The sequence below is a fragment of the Odocoileus virginianus genome, chromosome X, assembly GCF_023699985.2.
Source record: "Odocoileus virginianus isolate 20LAN1187 ecotype Illinois chromosome X, Ovbor_1.2, whole genome shotgun sequence".
In the NCBI taxonomy this organism is placed as follows: Eukaryota; Metazoa; Chordata; class Mammalia; order Artiodactyla; family Cervidae; genus Odocoileus; species Odocoileus virginianus.
In genome coordinates this window covers 37,952,788-37,972,355 of record NC_069708.1, presented here as the reverse complement: position 1 = coordinate 37,972,355, position 19,568 = coordinate 37,952,788, and the positions used below count along the sequence as shown (strand labels likewise).

Sequence of the window (19,568 nt, the reverse complement as noted above, 5' to 3'; positions counted from 1 at the left end):
GTATAGTGTGTATAATGGATAGGATAATATCATGGTAAAAATCCTGCAACTGGAATCAGATAGATCTGGGTCTGAATTCAGGCTCTTTGCCAATTGTTCAGATCTTGGTTAGCTTACCAAATCTTTCAAATCAATTTCTTTAGAATTGGGGATAATAGGGTTGCTGTGGGATTGAATGTGAAAATGTAAAAAAAAAATGTTCCCACTGAACCTAGGTCAGAAAATAACTCAAGATGTAGTAACCACAGATATTCTTATTTGTAAAGAAATATTTTCTTCATTAGGGACTTGAACACCTCTCTAGGAGAACCTTTTTAAACATTCTACTGTCTATGGTGAGGGGAAAAGATAATAAGTAAAAGAACAAAAATAGGAAGTGAATTATTTCAGGGCTGGAGCATGGGGAAAGCAGAAAGGTTTAGGGCAAATATCTTTAAATTAGTTGGTTAAAACAGTGGGCACTGAGGATGAATGTCAAGCATATGCTCTGAGATTCCTTCTAGTTTTTTGTTTCAGCCTTGTCACTCTTAGGAGGAGGAAATAAAGTGGTCAAGCAGGCCCTGCCTCACCCCTCCCTCACCACTTGGGGGAGCATGTACACATGTAAATAAAGGCATTGTGACTTCATCGCTGTGAGGCAGTGACGGTGCAAGGTGGTGCGGCAGTAATAGTCTCCCAGGGTCATTTTTTTCTGTCCCTCACTTCCGGCCCATTGGCAGGGAAAGGCCGGATGACAACCTGAAACCCAGATGAGCATACAACTGTGATAGCTGGTGGGGTCAACTCCAGCAAATCAGAGGCATCAAGTATCTTTTTTAGATAGCACTCCTTTATTTTCCCATTCTCATCTTGATAGAGGGGTATCTCGAAGAACGAATCAAGTTGAGATAAAACAGAAATATCCTACAGCCTTCCACAACAGCACTGTAGTTAAGGGCTCCTATTACATCGAGGCACTTGTCATTGGCCAACCAGTCCTCTGCCAACCCACAATCCATCAACTAGTCGTAAGCCAACTAGCCCTCAGTCAACCAGACATGAATAACTGGGTATGAATCAATCAAGCCTACCAGACATGAACCAGCCAGGCACGAGCTTACTTGGTATGAAGCAACTGGACATGAATCAACCAAGCACAAGCTTACCTGACACTAACCAACTGGGTCAACGAGGCAACCAGGCCTGTGCCAAATAAGCATGAGGCAATCTGGCACAAGGCAAGCAGTCCTGAGCCAATCAGGCATGAAGCAAACAGGCATGAGCCAATCAAACACAAGCCAATCAGGCACAAGCCAGCCAGGCCTGAGTCAACTGCAACCAGGCACGAGCCAATCAATCATGAGTCAACTAGGCCTGAGCCAATCAGGCACAAGCCAAACATGCATGAGCCAATCAGGCAGGAGCCAACTAGGAAGGAGCCAGCCAAGTCTGAGGCAACCAGGCAGGAGCCAATCAAGCATGAGGCAACCAAGTATGACTTCTTTTCGAGTAAGACCTGCGGAGGCTGGAGACTGCCCGGAAATCTTGCATCTAATTAAAGTAAGCTGCTTTCTCTTCATTCCATGGAGCTTCATGGCATTAGTTTAAGGCTGAGGGTATGGAAGGCATATTCTGTCTGAATCCTAGCTCTGTCAATCATGACTCATGTACATAAATTTCTGGAAGTTACTTAAGCTCTATAAGCTTCTGTTTCCACATCTAAAATCAAGATCACAATACTATCTATTCACAAGATTGTTGTAATGATTCAGAATATAAAATGATTACATATTAATTGCTTGACTTATAGTGGGGGGCTTAAAAAATCAAGGGGGAACCAACATGGATATTTCAGGGACCTAATGTGTTGTTCCTCCTGGGGAAATTTTAACTTTAAAAAAAGGATCTTCAATAAAAGGAATGCTTAACTCACATGAATGACCCGTCAGTGATAGAATTTCTAGCTAATGATAGCTATGATTTTAGGATAGGGCATCTTTGTTTGAAGACCACACCTACTTGTGGAATCTCATGATTAACTGTCCAGAAACAATATTTGTCCACAGCAGTTTTTCTGTATAATTTCAGACTGTTGTTTGACTACTGAAGCCCATCCACAGATATCCTCCCAGGAGTCCAAGGAGCGGGGTTAAAAATTTCTCATTTAAAAATTCATTTTAATGGTTTTCCTGAAAATCATCCCAGTGCAGTAAAAGGGACAAACAATTAGCCATAGCTACTGTGCTGGAGCTCTGTGGCACTCAAGGCAATCATTTATGTGATACACAACCTTAACAATTCCATATAAAAGCCCATATAAAAGCAGTTGGTTAGATTTTTTTAAAGGAGTAAATATGTGGCTGGAACAAGTCACCCTTATAAAATATTTTTGTAATGGAACTGTTTCCATCTAATATATAATTTAAATTAGGCCAAGTTTCTGTTCCCTTGGATCAGAGAATGTGTTTTCATGGGCAAAATAAAATACTGGAAGTTTTCAAGTGAAATCTGTCAAAATTATGCTAGGCCTGGTTACAGATCTGTAAGAACTGGATTATCTATCTTTCCATGTCTTCTATTTTATTCTATCCACCAAAGTTCCCACATCATTTCTCTAACTGGCATTAATCCACAGGACTAGGTCATCAATCAAAATACTATGCCCAAAATGGTAATTATTCTTGAACCATATTTTTCCATGTAGAAAATAATTTTAAAGAGTTTTTTTTAGCTTAGTATCTAACATTCAGTTGATAATAAAATAATAAAATAAATTTATTATTGAACAACAATGAATCTTTCTATCTAGAAAACTTACCTTCCTTATCTTTACAAACGGGGCCCATTGTTATCACCAAGGGAAAAACATCACTAGATTCTCTAATTTTAGTGAACCTGTATCTGTGAAGTTCCTAACCACATTTACTTTTGAATTTGCCTCTTGTGCTTGAATAAACACTATATGTTTCTTGGAAATAATTTTAATGAATATTCACTGTAGAAAATAATAGAAAAGATAAATTACTCTGTACCACAGACATGAATATGATTAATTTGCTTTTAGATGATCTTCTCTAATGCATATATATCTATTCATCCTTACTCCTGTTCATTGCTAAGTTTGCAAGGCATTCTCTTTGTAAATGAATTTATGAGAGTTTGCCATCATAATAATTCATTCCTTAACTGAGAGTTTTGCAGGTTTTACTTACTGTCCTGCCAAGAGTCTTAAAAGTCTTCCAAGCATCCTCTATATGCATCGGTTTTATCCTATTAATCACCACACCACAGCATTATTTGGCCATCTAGCCACTTTATGGCTAGGCAGTCATAACTTCCTGCTTATCAGACTTTCCATTTAAAGCCTTTTTATGGTAGTTCTCAAAGTGTGGTTTTTGGACCATTGCTGATCCATAAGAAGGACTATGTACCGTTAATATCTGATTTTTGTTCACTATGCACACATTGAGTATGTACTAGGGGAAGGCCATGTGCTAAGTACTATAAAGGATGTTGCTGTTTTTTAATAGCTGTCATGTCCAACTCTTTTGTGATGTTATGGACTGTAGGCTCCTCTGTCCATGGGATTCTCTAGGCAAGAATACTGGAGTGGGTTGCAGTTTCCTTCTCCAGGGGATCTTACTGATGTAGGTATCAATCCGGGTGTGTCCTGCATTGGCAGGGGGATTCTTTACCACTGAGCCACCTGGGAAGCTCCACTATAAAGGATACCAGATTATTAAACTATAGTTACTGCCCTCAAAGAGCTTACAGTATCTTAGGGAAGGTGCTCCAAACAGCAGCCAAAATGCTCAAACTTCATTGGGCTCTGGTTGCACTGAGAATAAACTCCAAATTTCTTAGCAATGCTTTATATAATCTGGCCCTTGCTGTCTTCCTTATGTATTTTAAAGACTTTTTCCATTATAAATTTAATGCGATTCCAGTCAAAATCTCCAAGAAGAATAAATGTGTGACTGTTTCTAGAAAAATTCCAAAAAGAAGAGTGATGAGGGGAGGTGATTCCTACCAGATACTATAAAGCTGTAAGTAATTAAAATACTATGGTAATCTATTACAATAGATGCAGGGATAGATTACTGGAACAGAATGGAGAGTCTAGAAGTTTTCTAGGTATATATGTGAATGTAGTACATAATAGGGCCTCCCTGGTGCCTAAGCAGTAAAGAATTTTCCTGCCAATGCAGGAGATATGGGCTTGATCCCTGGGTTGGGAAGATTCCCTGGAGAAGGAAATAACAATCCACTTCAATATTCTTGCCTGGGAAATCCTATGGACCGAGGAGCCTGGTGGGCTACAGTCTGTAGAGTCACAAAAGATTTAGATAGCACTTAGCGACTAAACAAGACCAATAATGGTACATAATAAAGTGGACATTTCAATTCAGTTAATAAAAGATGGGTTATTAAATAAACAGTGTTGGGATAATTGGGGAAAAAGACAAAGGTGAAATTCCACCTTCTTACATACAGATAAAACCAAATTAATTATTTATTTATATATATATATAACTTAAAACAGATTGGTGGTTCCTAGAGGTGGGAGGTGGGGTGGGGGTGGGGGATATGGCTGAAGGTAGTTAAAGGGTAAAGACTTCCAGGTATAAGATAAATAAGCTCTGGGGATGTCATGTACAGTATAGTGACTATAGTTAACAAAGAAGCCGATAGTTAGCAAAACTGTAGTGCATATTTGAAAGCTATTAAGAGACTAGATCTTAAAAGTTCTCATCACAAGAAATAAACTGTAACTATATGACATCATTAATGTTAACAAAACTTATTGTGGTAATCATATCACAATGTATACATACATCAAATCATTATGTTGTGCGCCTTGGATTAATACAATGTTATATGTCAATTATATCTCAAAAAAACTGGAAAAAATAAAAAAAAAATAAGAAAGGAACAAAAGTGACTATTTTTATAATTCCAAAATGGGGATTGCCTTTCCAAACATGAGATCCAAACTGTGAAAAATTAATTTGAAGGTGTAGAAAAAATTATATTAAAAAGCCAAATAAATTCTAAAGTTAAATTGGAAAGAACACCTCACAGGCAAATACGACAGACTTCTCTGTAAAGTCTGTGAACTTTATAAGACTTTGTGACATCTATCTTGAATGCTCAGAAAACCTTTTGGCTTAACTTCCTGATTTCACTGTATTCAAGGCTAGTTACCTAGATAGCTACCTAGTTACCTAGATAGACCTTCATAGGAGTGATGTATTGACATAGTTAATTTCTCTATATATTTATTCTCTTATTGCATATGCTATTTTGGATTTTAAGTTTCTAGATGACTGGAGTTAAGTCTGATTCATTTTAATACTACCCACAGCATTGTATGTTAGTAAATGCTCAATAAAAACTTCATGCTTATCATCTTAAGAATTTGTTACTAAGAATCCCCTTGTAGTCTGCTGGTTAGGACTTGGTGCTTTTACTGCCATGGCATGGGTTCAATCTCTGTTTGGGGAACTAAAAGATACTGCAAGGTGTGCAGAATGGCCAAAATTTTTAAAAATTAAAGAATTTGTTACTAAACCATAAACTGAAAGTTTTCTCTACTTTGACAGGAATTGGCTGCCTGTGAAAACATGCTAGATGCAGTGAAGTTAACATCAAAGGGTAAGATGATATTTTCAGAGCTAGAAAAAGAAACATGGCATAATGTATGCACAAAGCATTACTTGTACCTAGATATGTGGATGCTGCTGTCCTTGGTGCACAAAGAAACTGTCATTAATAGTATCTATATGTACAGGGCAAAAGTTCGTATGAAGTGCTATTAATAGTTTTGTAAGTGCAGCAGTATATTTTCCCCATTTTTAAAGTATGAAATTGATAGTTAAGTCATCTTTACAGCAGCAATGGATTTCAACTAATTTTCAATATATAAAATGAGAAGTGTAGTTGATCAAAGACAGTATAATTTAATGCCCAATATGTTAGAAGAAGCCTGATAGGATGAAATGGATAAAAACAAAATGACTTAAAACTATTTTCAAGGAATTTACTACATTTTGATAGCCAGCAATATTAATAGGCTAGTTCAGTTCAGTCGCTCAGTTGTGTTTGACTCTGCGATCCCATGGACTGTAGCATGCCAGGCTTCCCTATTCATCACCAACTCCTGGAACTTGCTCAAACTCACATTCATCGAGCCAGTGATCCCATCCAAACACCTCAGCCTCTGTCATCACCTTCCCCTCCTGTCTTCAGCCTTTCCCAACATCAGGTTCTTCACATCAGGTGGCCAAAGTCTTGGAGTTTCGGCTTCAGCATCAGTACTTCCAATGAATATTCAGGGCTGATTTCCTTTAGGATTGACTGGTTTGATACCCTTGCAGTCCAAGGGACTCTCAAGAGTCTTCTCCAGCACCACAATTCAGAAGCAGCAATTCTTTGGCGCTCAGCTTTCTTTATAGTCCAACTCTCACATCCATACATGACAACTAGAAAAGCCATAGCTTTGATTAGATGGACCTTTGTTGGCAAAGTAATGTCTCTGTTTTTTAATATGCTGTTTAGGTTGGTCATAACTTTTCTTCTAAGGAGCAAGCGTCTTTTAATTTCATGGCTGCAATCACCATCTGCAGTGATTTTGGGAACCCAAGAAAATAAAGCCTCTCACTATTTCCATTGTTTCCCCATCTATTTGCTGTGAAATGATGGGACCAGATGCCATCTCAGATATGCAGATGACACCATCCTAATGGCAGAAATCTTAAGAGCCTCTTGATGAAAGTGAAAGAGGAGAGTGAAAATATTTTTTTAATGTTGATTTTATTTTTTTTTCTTCTTTTAAAAATATTTATTTATTTGGCTGTACTTGGTTTTGGTTGCAGCACTTGGGCTTAGTTGCTCAGCAACATGTGGTATCTTATTTCCCTGATCAGGGATCGGACCTGAGGCTCCTGCATTGGAAGGTGGATTCTTTTTTTCTTTTTTTTTTTTTTCATTTATTTTTATTAGTTGGAGGCTAATTACTTTATATCATTGCAGTGGTTTTTGTCATACACTGAAATGAATTAGCCATGGATTTACATGTATTCCCCATCCCGGTCCCCCCTCCCACCTCCCTCTCCACCCGATCCCTCTGGGTCTTCCCAGTGCACCAGGCCCAAGCACTTGTCTCATGCACCCAATGTTGATTTTTAGGCCAACATTTTCACTCTCCTCTTTCACTTTCATCAAGAGGCTCTTAAGTTCCTCTTTGATTTCTGCCATTAGGGTGGTGTCATCTGCATATCTAAGGTTATTGATACTTCTCCTGGCAATCTTGATTCTAGCTTGTGCTTCATCCAGTTTGGCATTTTGCATGATGTACTTTGCATATAAGTTAAATAAACAGGGTGACAATATATAGCCTTGACATCCTCCTTTCCCGTTTTAGAACCGGTCTGATGTTCCATGGCCAGTTCTAACTGTTGCTTCCTGACCTGCATACAGATTTCTCAGAAGGCAGGTAAGGTGATCTGGTATTCCAGTCCCTTGAAGAATTTTCCACAGTTTGTTGTGAACCACACAGTCAAATGCTTTGTTGTAGTCAATAAAGCAGATGTTTTTCTGGAACTCTCTTGCTTCTTCGATGATCCAGTGGATGTTGGCAATTTGATCTCTGGTTCCTCTGCCTTCTCTAAATCCAGCTTGAACATCTGGAAATTCACAGTTCATGTACTGTTGAAGCCTGGCTTGGAGAATTTTGAGCATTACTTTGCTAGTGTGTGAGATTAGTGCAATTGTGCAGTAGTTTGAACATTCTTTGGCATAGATTTTCTTTGGGATTGGAATGTAAACTGACCTTTTCTAGTCCTGTGGCCACTGCTGGGTTTTCCAAATTTGCTGGCATATTGAGTGCAGCACTTTCACAGCACCATTTTTTAGGATTTGAATAGCTCAATTGGAATTCCTCCACTAGCTTTGTTCATAATGATGCTTCCTCAGGCCCACTTGACTTCACATTCCAGGATGTCTGGCTCTAGGTGAGTGATCACACCATCGTGATTATCTGGGTCATGAAGATCTTTTTTGTATAGGTCTTTTGTGTATTCTTGCCACCTCTTCTTAATATCTTCTGCTTCTGTTAGGTCCATACCATTTATGTCATTTATTGTGCCCATCTTTGCACAAAATGTTCCCTTGGTATCTCTAATTTTCTTAAAGAGATCTCTAGTCTTTCCCATTCTGTTGTTCTCCTCTATTTCTTTGCCTTGATCACTGAGGAAGACTTTCTTATCTCTCCTTGCTATTCTTTGGAACTCTGCATCCTAAAGAGTATATCTTTCCTTTTCTCCTTTGCCTTTAGCTTCTCTTCTTTACACAGCTATTTGTAATGCCTCCTCAGACAACCATTTTGCTTTTTTGCATTTCTTTTTCTTGGGGATGGTCTTGATCCCTGCCTCCTGTACAATGTCACGAACCTCTGTTCATAGTTCTTCAGACACTCTATCCATCAGGTCTAATCCCTTGAATCTGTTTGTCACTTTCACTGTACAATCGTAAGGGATTTGGTTTAGGTCATACCTGAATGGTCTAGTGGTTTTTCCTACTTTCTTCCATTTAAGTCTGAATTTGCAATAAAGAGTTCATTATTTGAGCCACAGTCAACTCCTGTTTTTGCTAACCATATGGAGCTTCTCCATCTTTGGCTGCAAAGAACATAATCTGATTTCGGTGTTGACCATCTTGTGATGTCCATGTGTTGTGTTTTCTCCTATGTTGTTGGAAGATGATGTTTGCTATGACCAGTGTGTTCTCTTGGCAAAACTCTATTAGCCTTTGCTCCACTTCATTTTGTACTCCAAGGCTAAATTTGCCTGTTATTCCAGGTATCTCTTGACTTCCTACTTTTGCATTCCAGTCCCCTATGATGAAAAGGACATCTTTTTTGGTTGTTAGTCCTAGAATGTCTTGTAGGTTTTCATAGAATATACAAGATGATGAATTACAACATTTTAGGCAGGGAATGAGAGAAGAAATGAAATGATTAAAGCGTACAGTCCCTGACTTACTTATGACATGACTTAAACATTTTTGGACTTTATAATGGTTCAAAAGCAGTACACATTCAATAGAAACTCTACATCATATTTTGAAGTTTGTCCTTTACCTGAGCTAGCTATATGTATAGGATGCTTTCTTATGATGCTAGGCAGAAGCAGTGAGCTGTGGCTCCTTGTCAGTGATGTAATCATGAGGGTTAATAACTGATACATTTACAACCATTCTGTATCCATACAACCATTCTGTTTTCACTCAGTAAACAGTTAATCACATGAGATATTCAACACGTTATTATAAAATAGGCTTTGTGTTAGATAATTTTGCCCCACTCTAGGTTAATGTAAGGGCTTCTTCAGTGGAACTAGTGGTAAAGAACCTACCTGGCAATGCAGGAAATAATGAGATGTGGGTTTGATCCCTGGGTCAAGAAGATCCCCTGGAGGAGGGCATGGCAACCCCCTCCAGTATTGCTGTCTGGAGAATACCATGGACAGAGGAGCCTAGCGAGCTGCAGTCCATAAGGTCACAAAGAGTTGGACCCAACTGAAACGACAGCATGAAGGCTAATCTAAGTGCTCTCAGCAGGTTTAAGGTAGTGAAATGAAAGTCATTCAGTCATGCCCGACTCTTAGCGACCCCATTGACTATACAATCCATGGGATTTTCCAGGCCAGAATGCTGGAGTGGGTAGCTGTTCCCTTCTCCAAGGGATCTTCCCAACCCAGGGATCAAACCCAGGTCTCCTGCATTGCAGGCAGATTCTTTATCAGCTGAGCCACCAGGGAAGCCCAAGAATACTGGAGTGGGTAACCTATCCCTTTTCCAGTGGATCTTCCCAACCCAGGAATTGAAGTGGGGTCTGCTTCATTGCAGGCGGACTTTTTACCAGCTGAGCTACCAGGAAAGCCCCAGGTTTAAGGTAGGTTTAGGTTTAGGCCAAACTATGATGCTCAATAGTTTGGGTATATTAAATACATTTTTGATTTATGATATTTTCCACTTATGATGAGTTTATCAGGATGCAATCCCATCTTCAGTCGAGTGAAGTCTTGACCTAAATAAAATTACACACTTGGGATTCCAAATGAATCTGAGGATCAGTTTCATCACTCCTGTGAAAGAGGATGTTAGAATTTTTATTGGGATGGCAGTGAATCTTCAGATCACTTTGGATAATATTGACATCTTAACAATATTAATTTAAGTCTTATCTATGAACACAGGATAACTTTCAATTTTTTTTAGATCTTTAATTTCTTTCAGCAATGTTTTATAGTTTTTTGTATGTATTTCACCTCCTTGGGTACATTTATTCCTAGGTATTTAGTTAGTTTTTAGGGGCGGTTGTAAATGGAATTGCTTTTTTAATTGATTTTTTGGTTTGTTCTTTGTTGGTATATAACAATACAACTGATTTTTGTTTGTTGATCTTGTAGCCTGCAACTTTGCTGAATTTGTGTTAGTAGCTTTCTTTTGGATTCTTTGGGATTGTCTATAAATAGGCTTACATCATCAGAAAATAAGGGCTTCCCAGGTGGTAGTAGTGATAAAGAACTTACCTGCCAATGCAGGGAACATGAGATGATCCCTTGGAAAAAGGCGTGGCAAATCACTCCAGTATTCTTGCCTAGATACAGGTCATTTTACCTCTTCCTTTCTAATTTGGATGGCTTTTATTTCTTTTTATTGTATAATAGCTCTAGCTATAACTTCCAGTACAATGTTGAATAGCAGTGTTGAGAGTGGGCATCCTGTCAGTTGCCTTTTCTGTAACAATTGAGATGGTTCTGTGCTTTTCCCCCCTTTGTTCTGTTAACACGATTGATTTCCTTATATTGAACCATCCTTTCATCCCTAGGATTTTGATCATAGTGAATGGTCCTATTAATATACTGTTGGGTTCAATTTGCTATTAATATTTTGTTGAGTACTTTTGCATCTGTATTAATAAGGGATATTGGTCTTTGATTTTCTTGTGATGTCTTTTTCTGTATTTGGTATCAGAATAATGCTGACTTCATAAAATGAGTTAGAAAAAGTTCCCTCCTCTTCAATTTTTGGGACAGAGTTTGAGAAGTATTGGTGTTAATTCTCTAAATGTTTGGTAGAATTCCCCAGTGAAACCATCTGGTGGTCCCTGACTTTGCTTTGTTGGGAGATTTTTTATTATTATTGATTCAAACTTTTGTTATAGGGCTGCTTAGATTTTATTTCTTCTTGAATTCATAAGTTTCAAGGAATCTGTTCTTTTTGGCTATCTAATTTGTTGGTGTACAATTCACAGTACTTAATATTTTTTATCTCTGTAAGGTCAGTGGATTTTAATTACTTGGCTTTTTTTTTTCTTCTTTGTCAGTCTACCTAAAAATTTGTTGACCTTTTCAAATAACCAATTTTTGGTTCCATTGATTTTCTCTATTGCATTTCTATCTTCTATTTAGCTTAATCTCCTTTCTAATCTTTATTGCCTTCTTTCTGCTAGTTCTGGTTCCTAAGGTGTTAGATTAATTATTGCTTGAGGCCTTTATTTTCTTTTTTTCTTTAATGTTGGCATTTCCAACTATAAGTTACCCTCTGAGCCCTTCTTTCACTGCATCTCATAAGTTTTTTTTTCCATTTATTTTTATTAGTTGGAGGCTAATTACAATATTGTAGTGGTTTTTGTCATACATTGACATGAATCAGCCATGGATTTACATGTATTCCCCATCCCGATCCCCCCTCCCACCTCCCTCTCTACTCGCTCCCTCTGGGTCTTCCCAGTGCACGAGGCCCGAGCACTTGTCTCATGCATCCAACCTAGGCTGGTGATCTGTTTCACTCTAGATAATATACATGTTTCGATGCTGTTCTCTTGAAACATCCCACCCTTGCCTTCTCCCACAGAGTCCAAAAGTCTGTTCTGTACATCTGTGTCTCTTTTTCTGTTTTGCATATAGGGTTATCATTACCATCTTTCTAAATTCCATATATATGTGTTAGTATATTGTAATGGTCACAAGTTTTATATGTTGCATTTTCCTTCTCATTCATCTTTTTTCTAATTTCTCTTTTTACTTCTACTTTGAGCCATTAGTTTTTTGAGTGCATTGTTAATTTCCACATATTTGTGAATTTCCTAGTTTCCTTCTGTTGATTTCTAGTTTCAATCTATTGTGATTGGAAAAGATACTCTGTATGGTTTTGATCTTTCAAAATGTATTAACACTTGCTTTTTGGCCTAACATATGGTCTATCCTAGAGAAAGTTCAAGAAAAATGTGTATTATGTTTTTGGGTGGGGTGCACTATTTCTGTTAGGGGTCCAGTTGTTCTATAGTTTTGTTCATATGATCTATCAATATTAATGTATTTATCATTGTTCTGGTTGTTCAGCACATTATTGAAATTGATGTCATGAAGTTCTCAATATTTGCTTCATATTCTCTCAATATTTGCTTCATATATTTGGGAGCTCTGATGTTTGGTGCATAAATTTTTATAAATGTTATATCTTCTTGCTGAATTGAACCTTCTATCACTATTTAATACCCTTCTCCCCTGTAACAGTTTTCCACTTAAAGTCTATTTTGTGTTATATTAGTACAGCCACTCCAGCTTTCTTTTGATTACTATTTGCATGAAATGTCTTTTTCCATCATTTTCACTATCAACCTTCTTGTGCTTATTAAAATTGTTTTTCTCTTAAAAAATATTTTAATTGGTGGATAATTACTTTACACTATTGTGATGGCTTATGCCACATATCAACATGAATCAGCCATAGGCATATATGTGATGCCTCCCTCTTGAATCCCTCTCCCTCCTCCCTCTCCACCCCATCCCTCCAGGTTATAACAGAGCACCAGCTTTGAGTTCTTTGCATAGAGCATATTATACAGAGTGAAGTAAGCCAGAAAGACAAATACTGCATATAAATGCATATATATGAAATCTATAAATTTATTTTTAATTGGAGGACAATTGCTTTACAATGTTGTGTTGATTCCTGCCATACAACAACAGCAATCAATACTATATATTCTTGTTTTTTTAAATCTAAAGTGAGTCTCTTATAAGGGTTTCCCTGGTGGCCCAGTTGGTAAAGAGTCTGCCTACATTGTGGGAGAGCTGGGTTTGATCCCTGGGTTGGGAACATCCCCTGGAGAAGGAAATGGCAACCCACTCCAGTATTCTTGCCTGGAGAATTCCATGGACAGAGGAGCCTGGTGGGCTACAGCCCATGGGGTCACAAAGAGTTGGACATGACCTTTTTAATAGTCAGTGTCTCTTATAGATAGCATATAGTTGGATCATGCTTTTTTTTTTTAATCCATTCTGCTTATCTTTGTCTTTTGATTAGGGCATTTAATCCACTTATATTTAAAGTAATTACCAACAAGGAGGGACTTCTGACATTTTCCCATTTGTATTCTATGTAGTTTTTTGTCTTTCATTTCCACATTTCTACCTTCTTTTTATTTTTTCAGTAAAATGTTTTGACTCCCTTCTCATTTCCTTAGGTGTATATTCTATAGATATTTTCTTTGATGTTATCATGGGGATTACATTTATTAGGTTGGCCAAAAATATTTGTTCAGGTTTTATGGAAAAACTCAAATGAGCTTTTGGCCAACTCAATAACATCCAAAAGTTGTAATAGTAAAAGTTGAATTTATATTAGCTTAATGTCAATAGCATACAAAAACTCTTCCCTTATCTATCTCCATTCCCCCTTTTAACGTCATTGATGTCACAGATTACATCTTTATACATTGTGTGCCCAAGAACAAACATTAGTGTCTAGTTTTATGCACTGTCTTTTAAATCATGTAGAAAATAAAAAGTAGAACTATAAATAAATTTAAAGTGACACTAGTTTTTTTTATAATTGCCCATATATTTACCTTTAACTAGGCACCATTATCTTTATTTCTTCATATGACTGAGTTATTGCCTATTTTCCTTCCATTGCAACCTGAAGGACTCCATTTTGTGCAGGGCAAGCCTAGTGATAATGAATTTCCTCAGCTTTTTTTTTTTTTTTTTTTTGAGTTTGGGGGAGAACTGGACATATTTTAATTTCTCCCTCATTTTGAAGGATTTTTTTGGTGGATATAGAAATCTTGGTTAAGTTTCTGCACTCTTCCTCTCCTCCCCTGTCCTCTCTACTGGCTGTCAAGGTTTCTGATTAGAAATCAGATGATAATCCTATTGAGGATCCATTGTATGTGACAAGTTATTTCTGTCTTGCTGCTTTGAAGATTTTCTCTTTAATTATGTGTCTTGGTATTGATCTTTTGGGGCTTATACTACTTGGAGTTTGTTGAACTTGGATTTGTAAAATGATTTATTGCATCCATTTTGGGAAGTTTTCAGTCATTATTCAAATGTTCTTTTTTCCTTACTTTCTCTCTTTTCCTTCTGAGAGTTCCATAATACATATGTTGGTCTGCTTGATGGTGTTCCACAGATATCTTAGGCTTTTTACTTTTCTTGTTCTTCAGACTTGATAATTTTAATTATCCTGTCTTTAAGTTCACTGATTCTTTTTTCAGCTTGCTTAGAAATTTGGATTTTGAACCCCTGCAGTGCACTTTTATTACAATTTTCAGCTTCAGAATTTTTTGGTGGGGATAATTTTTTATAATTTCTATTTCTTTATTGGTATCTTTACTTTGTTTATACATATTTTTCCTGTGTGCATGTCTCCCTTTAGCTCTTTGAGCACATTTAAGACAGTTGTTTAAAAGTGTTTGTTGATGATCGAGTGGGTGGGGGTAGTTGGAAGCCACCACTAGGCTGATGGTTGAATTTCACCAAAATTAACTGAAATTTATCAGTCAAACTGTCCTCTGGAAGCTGCAAGTACAGGTATTAAAATAAACTATAGTTCCAAAATATTCACTTCAGGCAGTTTACGCCTGTACAATTGTTGTACAGGTGAAGAAAGGAATTCTGGCATTGCCAACTGCACTATCTTCCTTCTCTTTACTCTAAACTTTCTAATCTATTTTATGTGAATTGATACTTCAGATTTACTCAGGGATGGCTTTGGGGACAATCCCCTTTTCTATTGTCTGATTGCAGAAGTACACAATCATCAGAAACCATCAGGTAAAATAAACTTCCATTTTTCAATTTAATTAGGGGTATATTTTCTCTACCCTAAAGACAAAGTACAGTTTGATAGCATACAGTTACTCTTAAGCCAAGGAGATGAGTGTAAGTACATAAACTAAGTCTTGCTTCCTGAAAGAGAAAATGTGTGGTATGCATTTATGTTGGACTTCGCAGGTGGCACTAGTGGTAAAAAACCAGCCTGCCAATGCATGAGACATGAGAAACGGGTTCAATCCTGGGTCAGGAAGATCCCCTGGACAAGGATATGACAACCCACTCCAGTATTCTTGCCTGGAGAATCCCATGGACAGAGGAGCCTGGTGGGCTACAGTCCATGGCGTTGCAAAGAGTTGGACAAAACTGAAGTGACTTAGCACACAACACACATGCATTTATGTTTGTATATGCACAGAAAAAAATTAGGAAGAATATACTCCACACTGTTAAAACATGGATTATCTCTTAAATGTTGTATTATAAAGACTTAAACCTTCTTTATTATACATTTCTGTATTATTTAAAATTTTGTCCAGCAAGCTTTTATTACTTTAATAGATAAAAATAAACACAAAGATATTCCATTTTGGAGGAAAGAACATTGTAAGATTCAACGTATTAACTTCTTTATACCCCCTCTTTCCTCTTCCTAGGTAAAGTGACTGTTGGATTAGTAATGTACTACTTCACATATGACCCCTGGATTGGCAAGTTACTATACCTAGAGGACTTTTATGTCATACAAGCTTACCGAGGTCAGGTAACACATAGTATTACTTATATTTTAAAAATTAAAATGGTATATTTTAAGGAGTTTTAGTATAAATATGGTGTTTAATTTATGTAACTAATTCCTATTTCATGAGACTGATCACTATCCTAGTTATCCTTGCATATGGTATGGTGAAGACTCAATCACAGATTAGAAAAGATTTATTAGTTCCCATCAAGGCTTGAATAAGCCAAGTTATCAAAACTATACTTTTATCTTTTTTTTTTGTTTTGTTTCTTTTTTTAAAAGCTATACTTTTATCTCTAAAACATGCTTTTACATTTTGTGTTGATTTGTCTAAAATGAATAAGAGATATATTCCATGATAAGATGAGAGCGACAAGGGCTCATTTCCTCTTCACTGTTCTTTAAAATAAATCCAAAGCCTTTTCAATTACCTTTGGAACCATATTCCAATTCGGAAAAAGAGATATGAAAAACATTCATGAGCTGAATTTCAACACAAGCTATTATGAATACATAACAACCAGATAACAAGGTTTAAACTAAAGCAAGCAAATTGTTAAGTGGAATTTTTCAACTTATATTTTTTCATTTTGTATTACCTATTTAAAAGGTCTAGGTATTGGAGCTGAAATGCTGAAGAGGCTAAGTCAGGCATATATTGCAGTTAGTATTGTTATTCTATATGTTATCCTTTTCTTCATCAAATGTTATTATTTAACATTGCATAAATTAGATACTTTATCTTAACATTGGAACATAATCTCAAAATATAATTTTTTATTCCAATTAAACTGGTTTTCAAATTAAGATATTGATACAGCTATTGTTTGACTTATGTTTAAAAGTTGATATAATCCACAACCACATTATATACCTTTTTGCTATAAAGCAGAAGCAAGTAAAAGGGAGATTAGAAGGTAATTTACCCATAAAATGTGTCTACAGTATGAACATGAGAACAGTATAAAAAGATTCTTTTGCATTTTGGAAATACATATAGGTAAACTTTTTCTGTAGAATAAAGAAAAAAACTGAATTAGATTTACAGAAAAACCAATGAATAGATTTTGCAAGTTTGTTTTGGACTTCTAAAGAAAGGGTTTTAAAACTCAACAGGACTTTTATTCTTTTTACAAATTTAGAGAACTCCAAGTGATAAATATTGCATTATTATTTGGAAGTATTTTACACACACACAGTGCCTTGCATATAGTAGATCTTCCATAAAATAAATGTGACAATGAAGATTATACTTTCAAATAAAAGTAACACCTGTTTGTTTTTAAACAGATAGCCATCAGAAGCCAGTGTAACTGCATGCACTTTCTTGTCGTCACTTGGAACCAGGCTTCTATCGACTACTACACTCATCGAGGGGCTTTAGAACTTTCCTCCGAGGAGGGCTGGCATCTGTTCAGGTTTAACAGAGAAGAACTCATGGACATGGCAGGGGAAAAGTGAAAGGTGACTTATCACTTGTCCCAATATAGGCTCCAACATCTGAATGTAACAACTTGTCCCAATATAGGCTCCAACATCTGAATGTCGCCTGAGTCCAACAGCAGTTTGACTATCGTATAATACAGCAAGTGAACAACTCTGGTTTCAGCAGATCTTTGAAACAGATTTTGTAGATACAACTTGCCATTATCCATATTAACATACTAATGGTTAGTAGAAGAGCTGATAACCCAAAAGAGCAGATAATTCAAAAATAACTTATACTTGGCTTAAGGATATTTATTTTTTTACTTACTGTATCCTATGAAATTTCAAATGCTTATATTTTCATATTGTAACACATCTGAAATTTGGATAAGTATTATGATCAACTGACAGCACTTTTCCCTTAGAGGTCTTGGATTTGATGAAATATTGTACATTTGCTCACAAACAGATTTGAAGTAAAAATAAAAGTATAAAATACTAAAGCTAAGTTATGAAAAACTTACCTATGAATAATTAGTAAATGAACTGCTTTCCCACCTTGAGCAGATCAAGGACCACTGTCTTGACTTCATCTCAGAATTACATTCCATCTCTGTCTTTATCTTGGAACTAAATTCCATCTCTGAGAAACCAACTTTTGTTGTAACTATCTTAGGGAAGATATTACATAGCACACTGTATCTGTGTATGTTTCTATCCTTTCTAGTAGGATATAAGTCTTTTGATAGAATTATAATTATTTTTTCACCCTACATCACAACCAGCATGTGAGTTCTTACTACGTACCATGTATTATGGGTATAAAATCTATGAAGTGAAAGTGAAAGTTGATCAGTTGTGTCTACCTCTTTGTGACCTTCTGGACTGTAGCCCATCAGGCTTCTCTGTTTGTGGAATTCTCCAGGCAAGAATACTGAAGTGGGCAAGTTGCCATGCCCTTCTCCAGGGGATCTTCCCAACCTAGGGATCGAACCCAGGTCTCCTGCATTGCAGGCCGATCCTTTACCATTTAAGCTACCTGGTAAGCCCATTAAAAAAGCTATACAGGAGGGGGGACCGGGATGGGGAATACATGTAAATCCATGGCTGATTCATTTCAATGTATGACAAAAACCACTGCAATGTTGTAAAGTAATTAGCCTCCAACTAATAAAAATAAATGGGAAAAAAATAAAAATAAAATAAAAAAGCTATACAAAGATGATTCAGTTATATCACAAGGAACCTTGTAAATGAAAAAAATACTAATCTAGTTTTAGTTTTATAATAAATTATGTGAACTATCACAGCCATAAGTACCAAATGTAAGAGAATGTACAGGAGAGTATCTAAATCCTACCTTGGGGAACTGAGAAAGGATGGGTTTGAAAAATAAGTAGGAAGTTGGAATGAAGTGTGACGAGACAAAAACAATTCTGAGACACTAACATAGGCAGAGAAAGAGGTAATAACAGAGCAAAGCATGTTTATGAAGCAAGTGGTATTATAGATAACATACTGGGCAGGCCAAAAAGTTTGCTCAAGTTTTTCTGTACAGTGTTATGGAAAAATCCAAATCAACATTTTTGCCAACCCAATATAATATACTTGATAGTAGGGTGGCTGGGGAGAGGGAAGGAAGGTTAAAGTTTAGCTGGGATCATATATGAAGGCCTTGTATGTCACGCTAATGGGTCTTGATTTGATCCTGTAGACAATGTTGAGTCACTGAAGATCTCAGGAAGACAATTATGTCATAATAATCTGATAGATGGGTAGCAGACACTATATATTAACTTAAACTCAACACCATTCCAAATTCCTTACCACTTGCCTTTCTCTTCATAGACAAAAATGTAATTTGCCAATCTTAAATATGACTTATAAGACAAATTTTGGTTAAGATATAGACAGAAGTCTTTTGAGAGGGAGTCTAAGAAATCATTTAATTCTCTGATAAGAGGGAGTCAGAAGGATCTGGTACAGCTTTTTGTAACCCCTTTTCCTATTTTGAATGTGTGTGTTTCCCAGAGGTATAGGAGCCATTTTGTGATCATGAGGTTACAAATCAACATGCTAAAGAGTATAGTAGAAAGAGAAATATGTCTAGATCCTTGACGACACCAATGAGTCACTATACCAACTCTGTACGGACCAATTCCAGACTTTAAACAGACTCATTTATTTAAGCAGCTATAGTTAACTGGTTTACTGTTACTTATAAGCAGGATGCAATGTTAAGTGACAGAAAGCAAGACTGATGGCAAGCAGATTGACCAGAAGCATATATA

General features: G+C 36.5%; 1 protein-coding gene across 4 annotated transcripts; it reads left to right on the top strand.

The window, feature by feature from the left end:
- Positions 1-689: 689 nt before the first annotated feature.
- On the top strand, positions 690-17,780 carry SATL1 (spermidine/spermine N1-acetyl transferase like 1). 4 transcript variants are annotated; one of them, XM_070461964.1, is made up of 6 exons: positions 690-1,539; positions 5,583-5,634; positions 15,027-15,107; positions 15,764-15,865; positions 16,460-16,500; positions 17,140-17,780. In XM_070461964.1, exons 1-6 carry the CDS (start codon positions 1,198-1,200, stop codon positions 17,308-17,310), a joined length of 789 nt encoding a protein of 262 aa, XP_070318065.1. In that variant the 5' UTR covers positions 690-1,197; the 3' UTR covers positions 17,311-17,780. The 4 variants fall into 4 exon arrangements, with proteins under 4 accessions (XP_070318065.1, XP_070318067.1, XP_070318066.1 ...); XM_070461966.1 differs by lacking the exon at positions 15,027-15,107; XM_070461965.1 differs by lacking the exon at positions 16,460-16,500 and having other exon boundaries at positions 15,764-15,870.
- Positions 17,781-19,568: the final 1,788 nt, after the last annotated feature.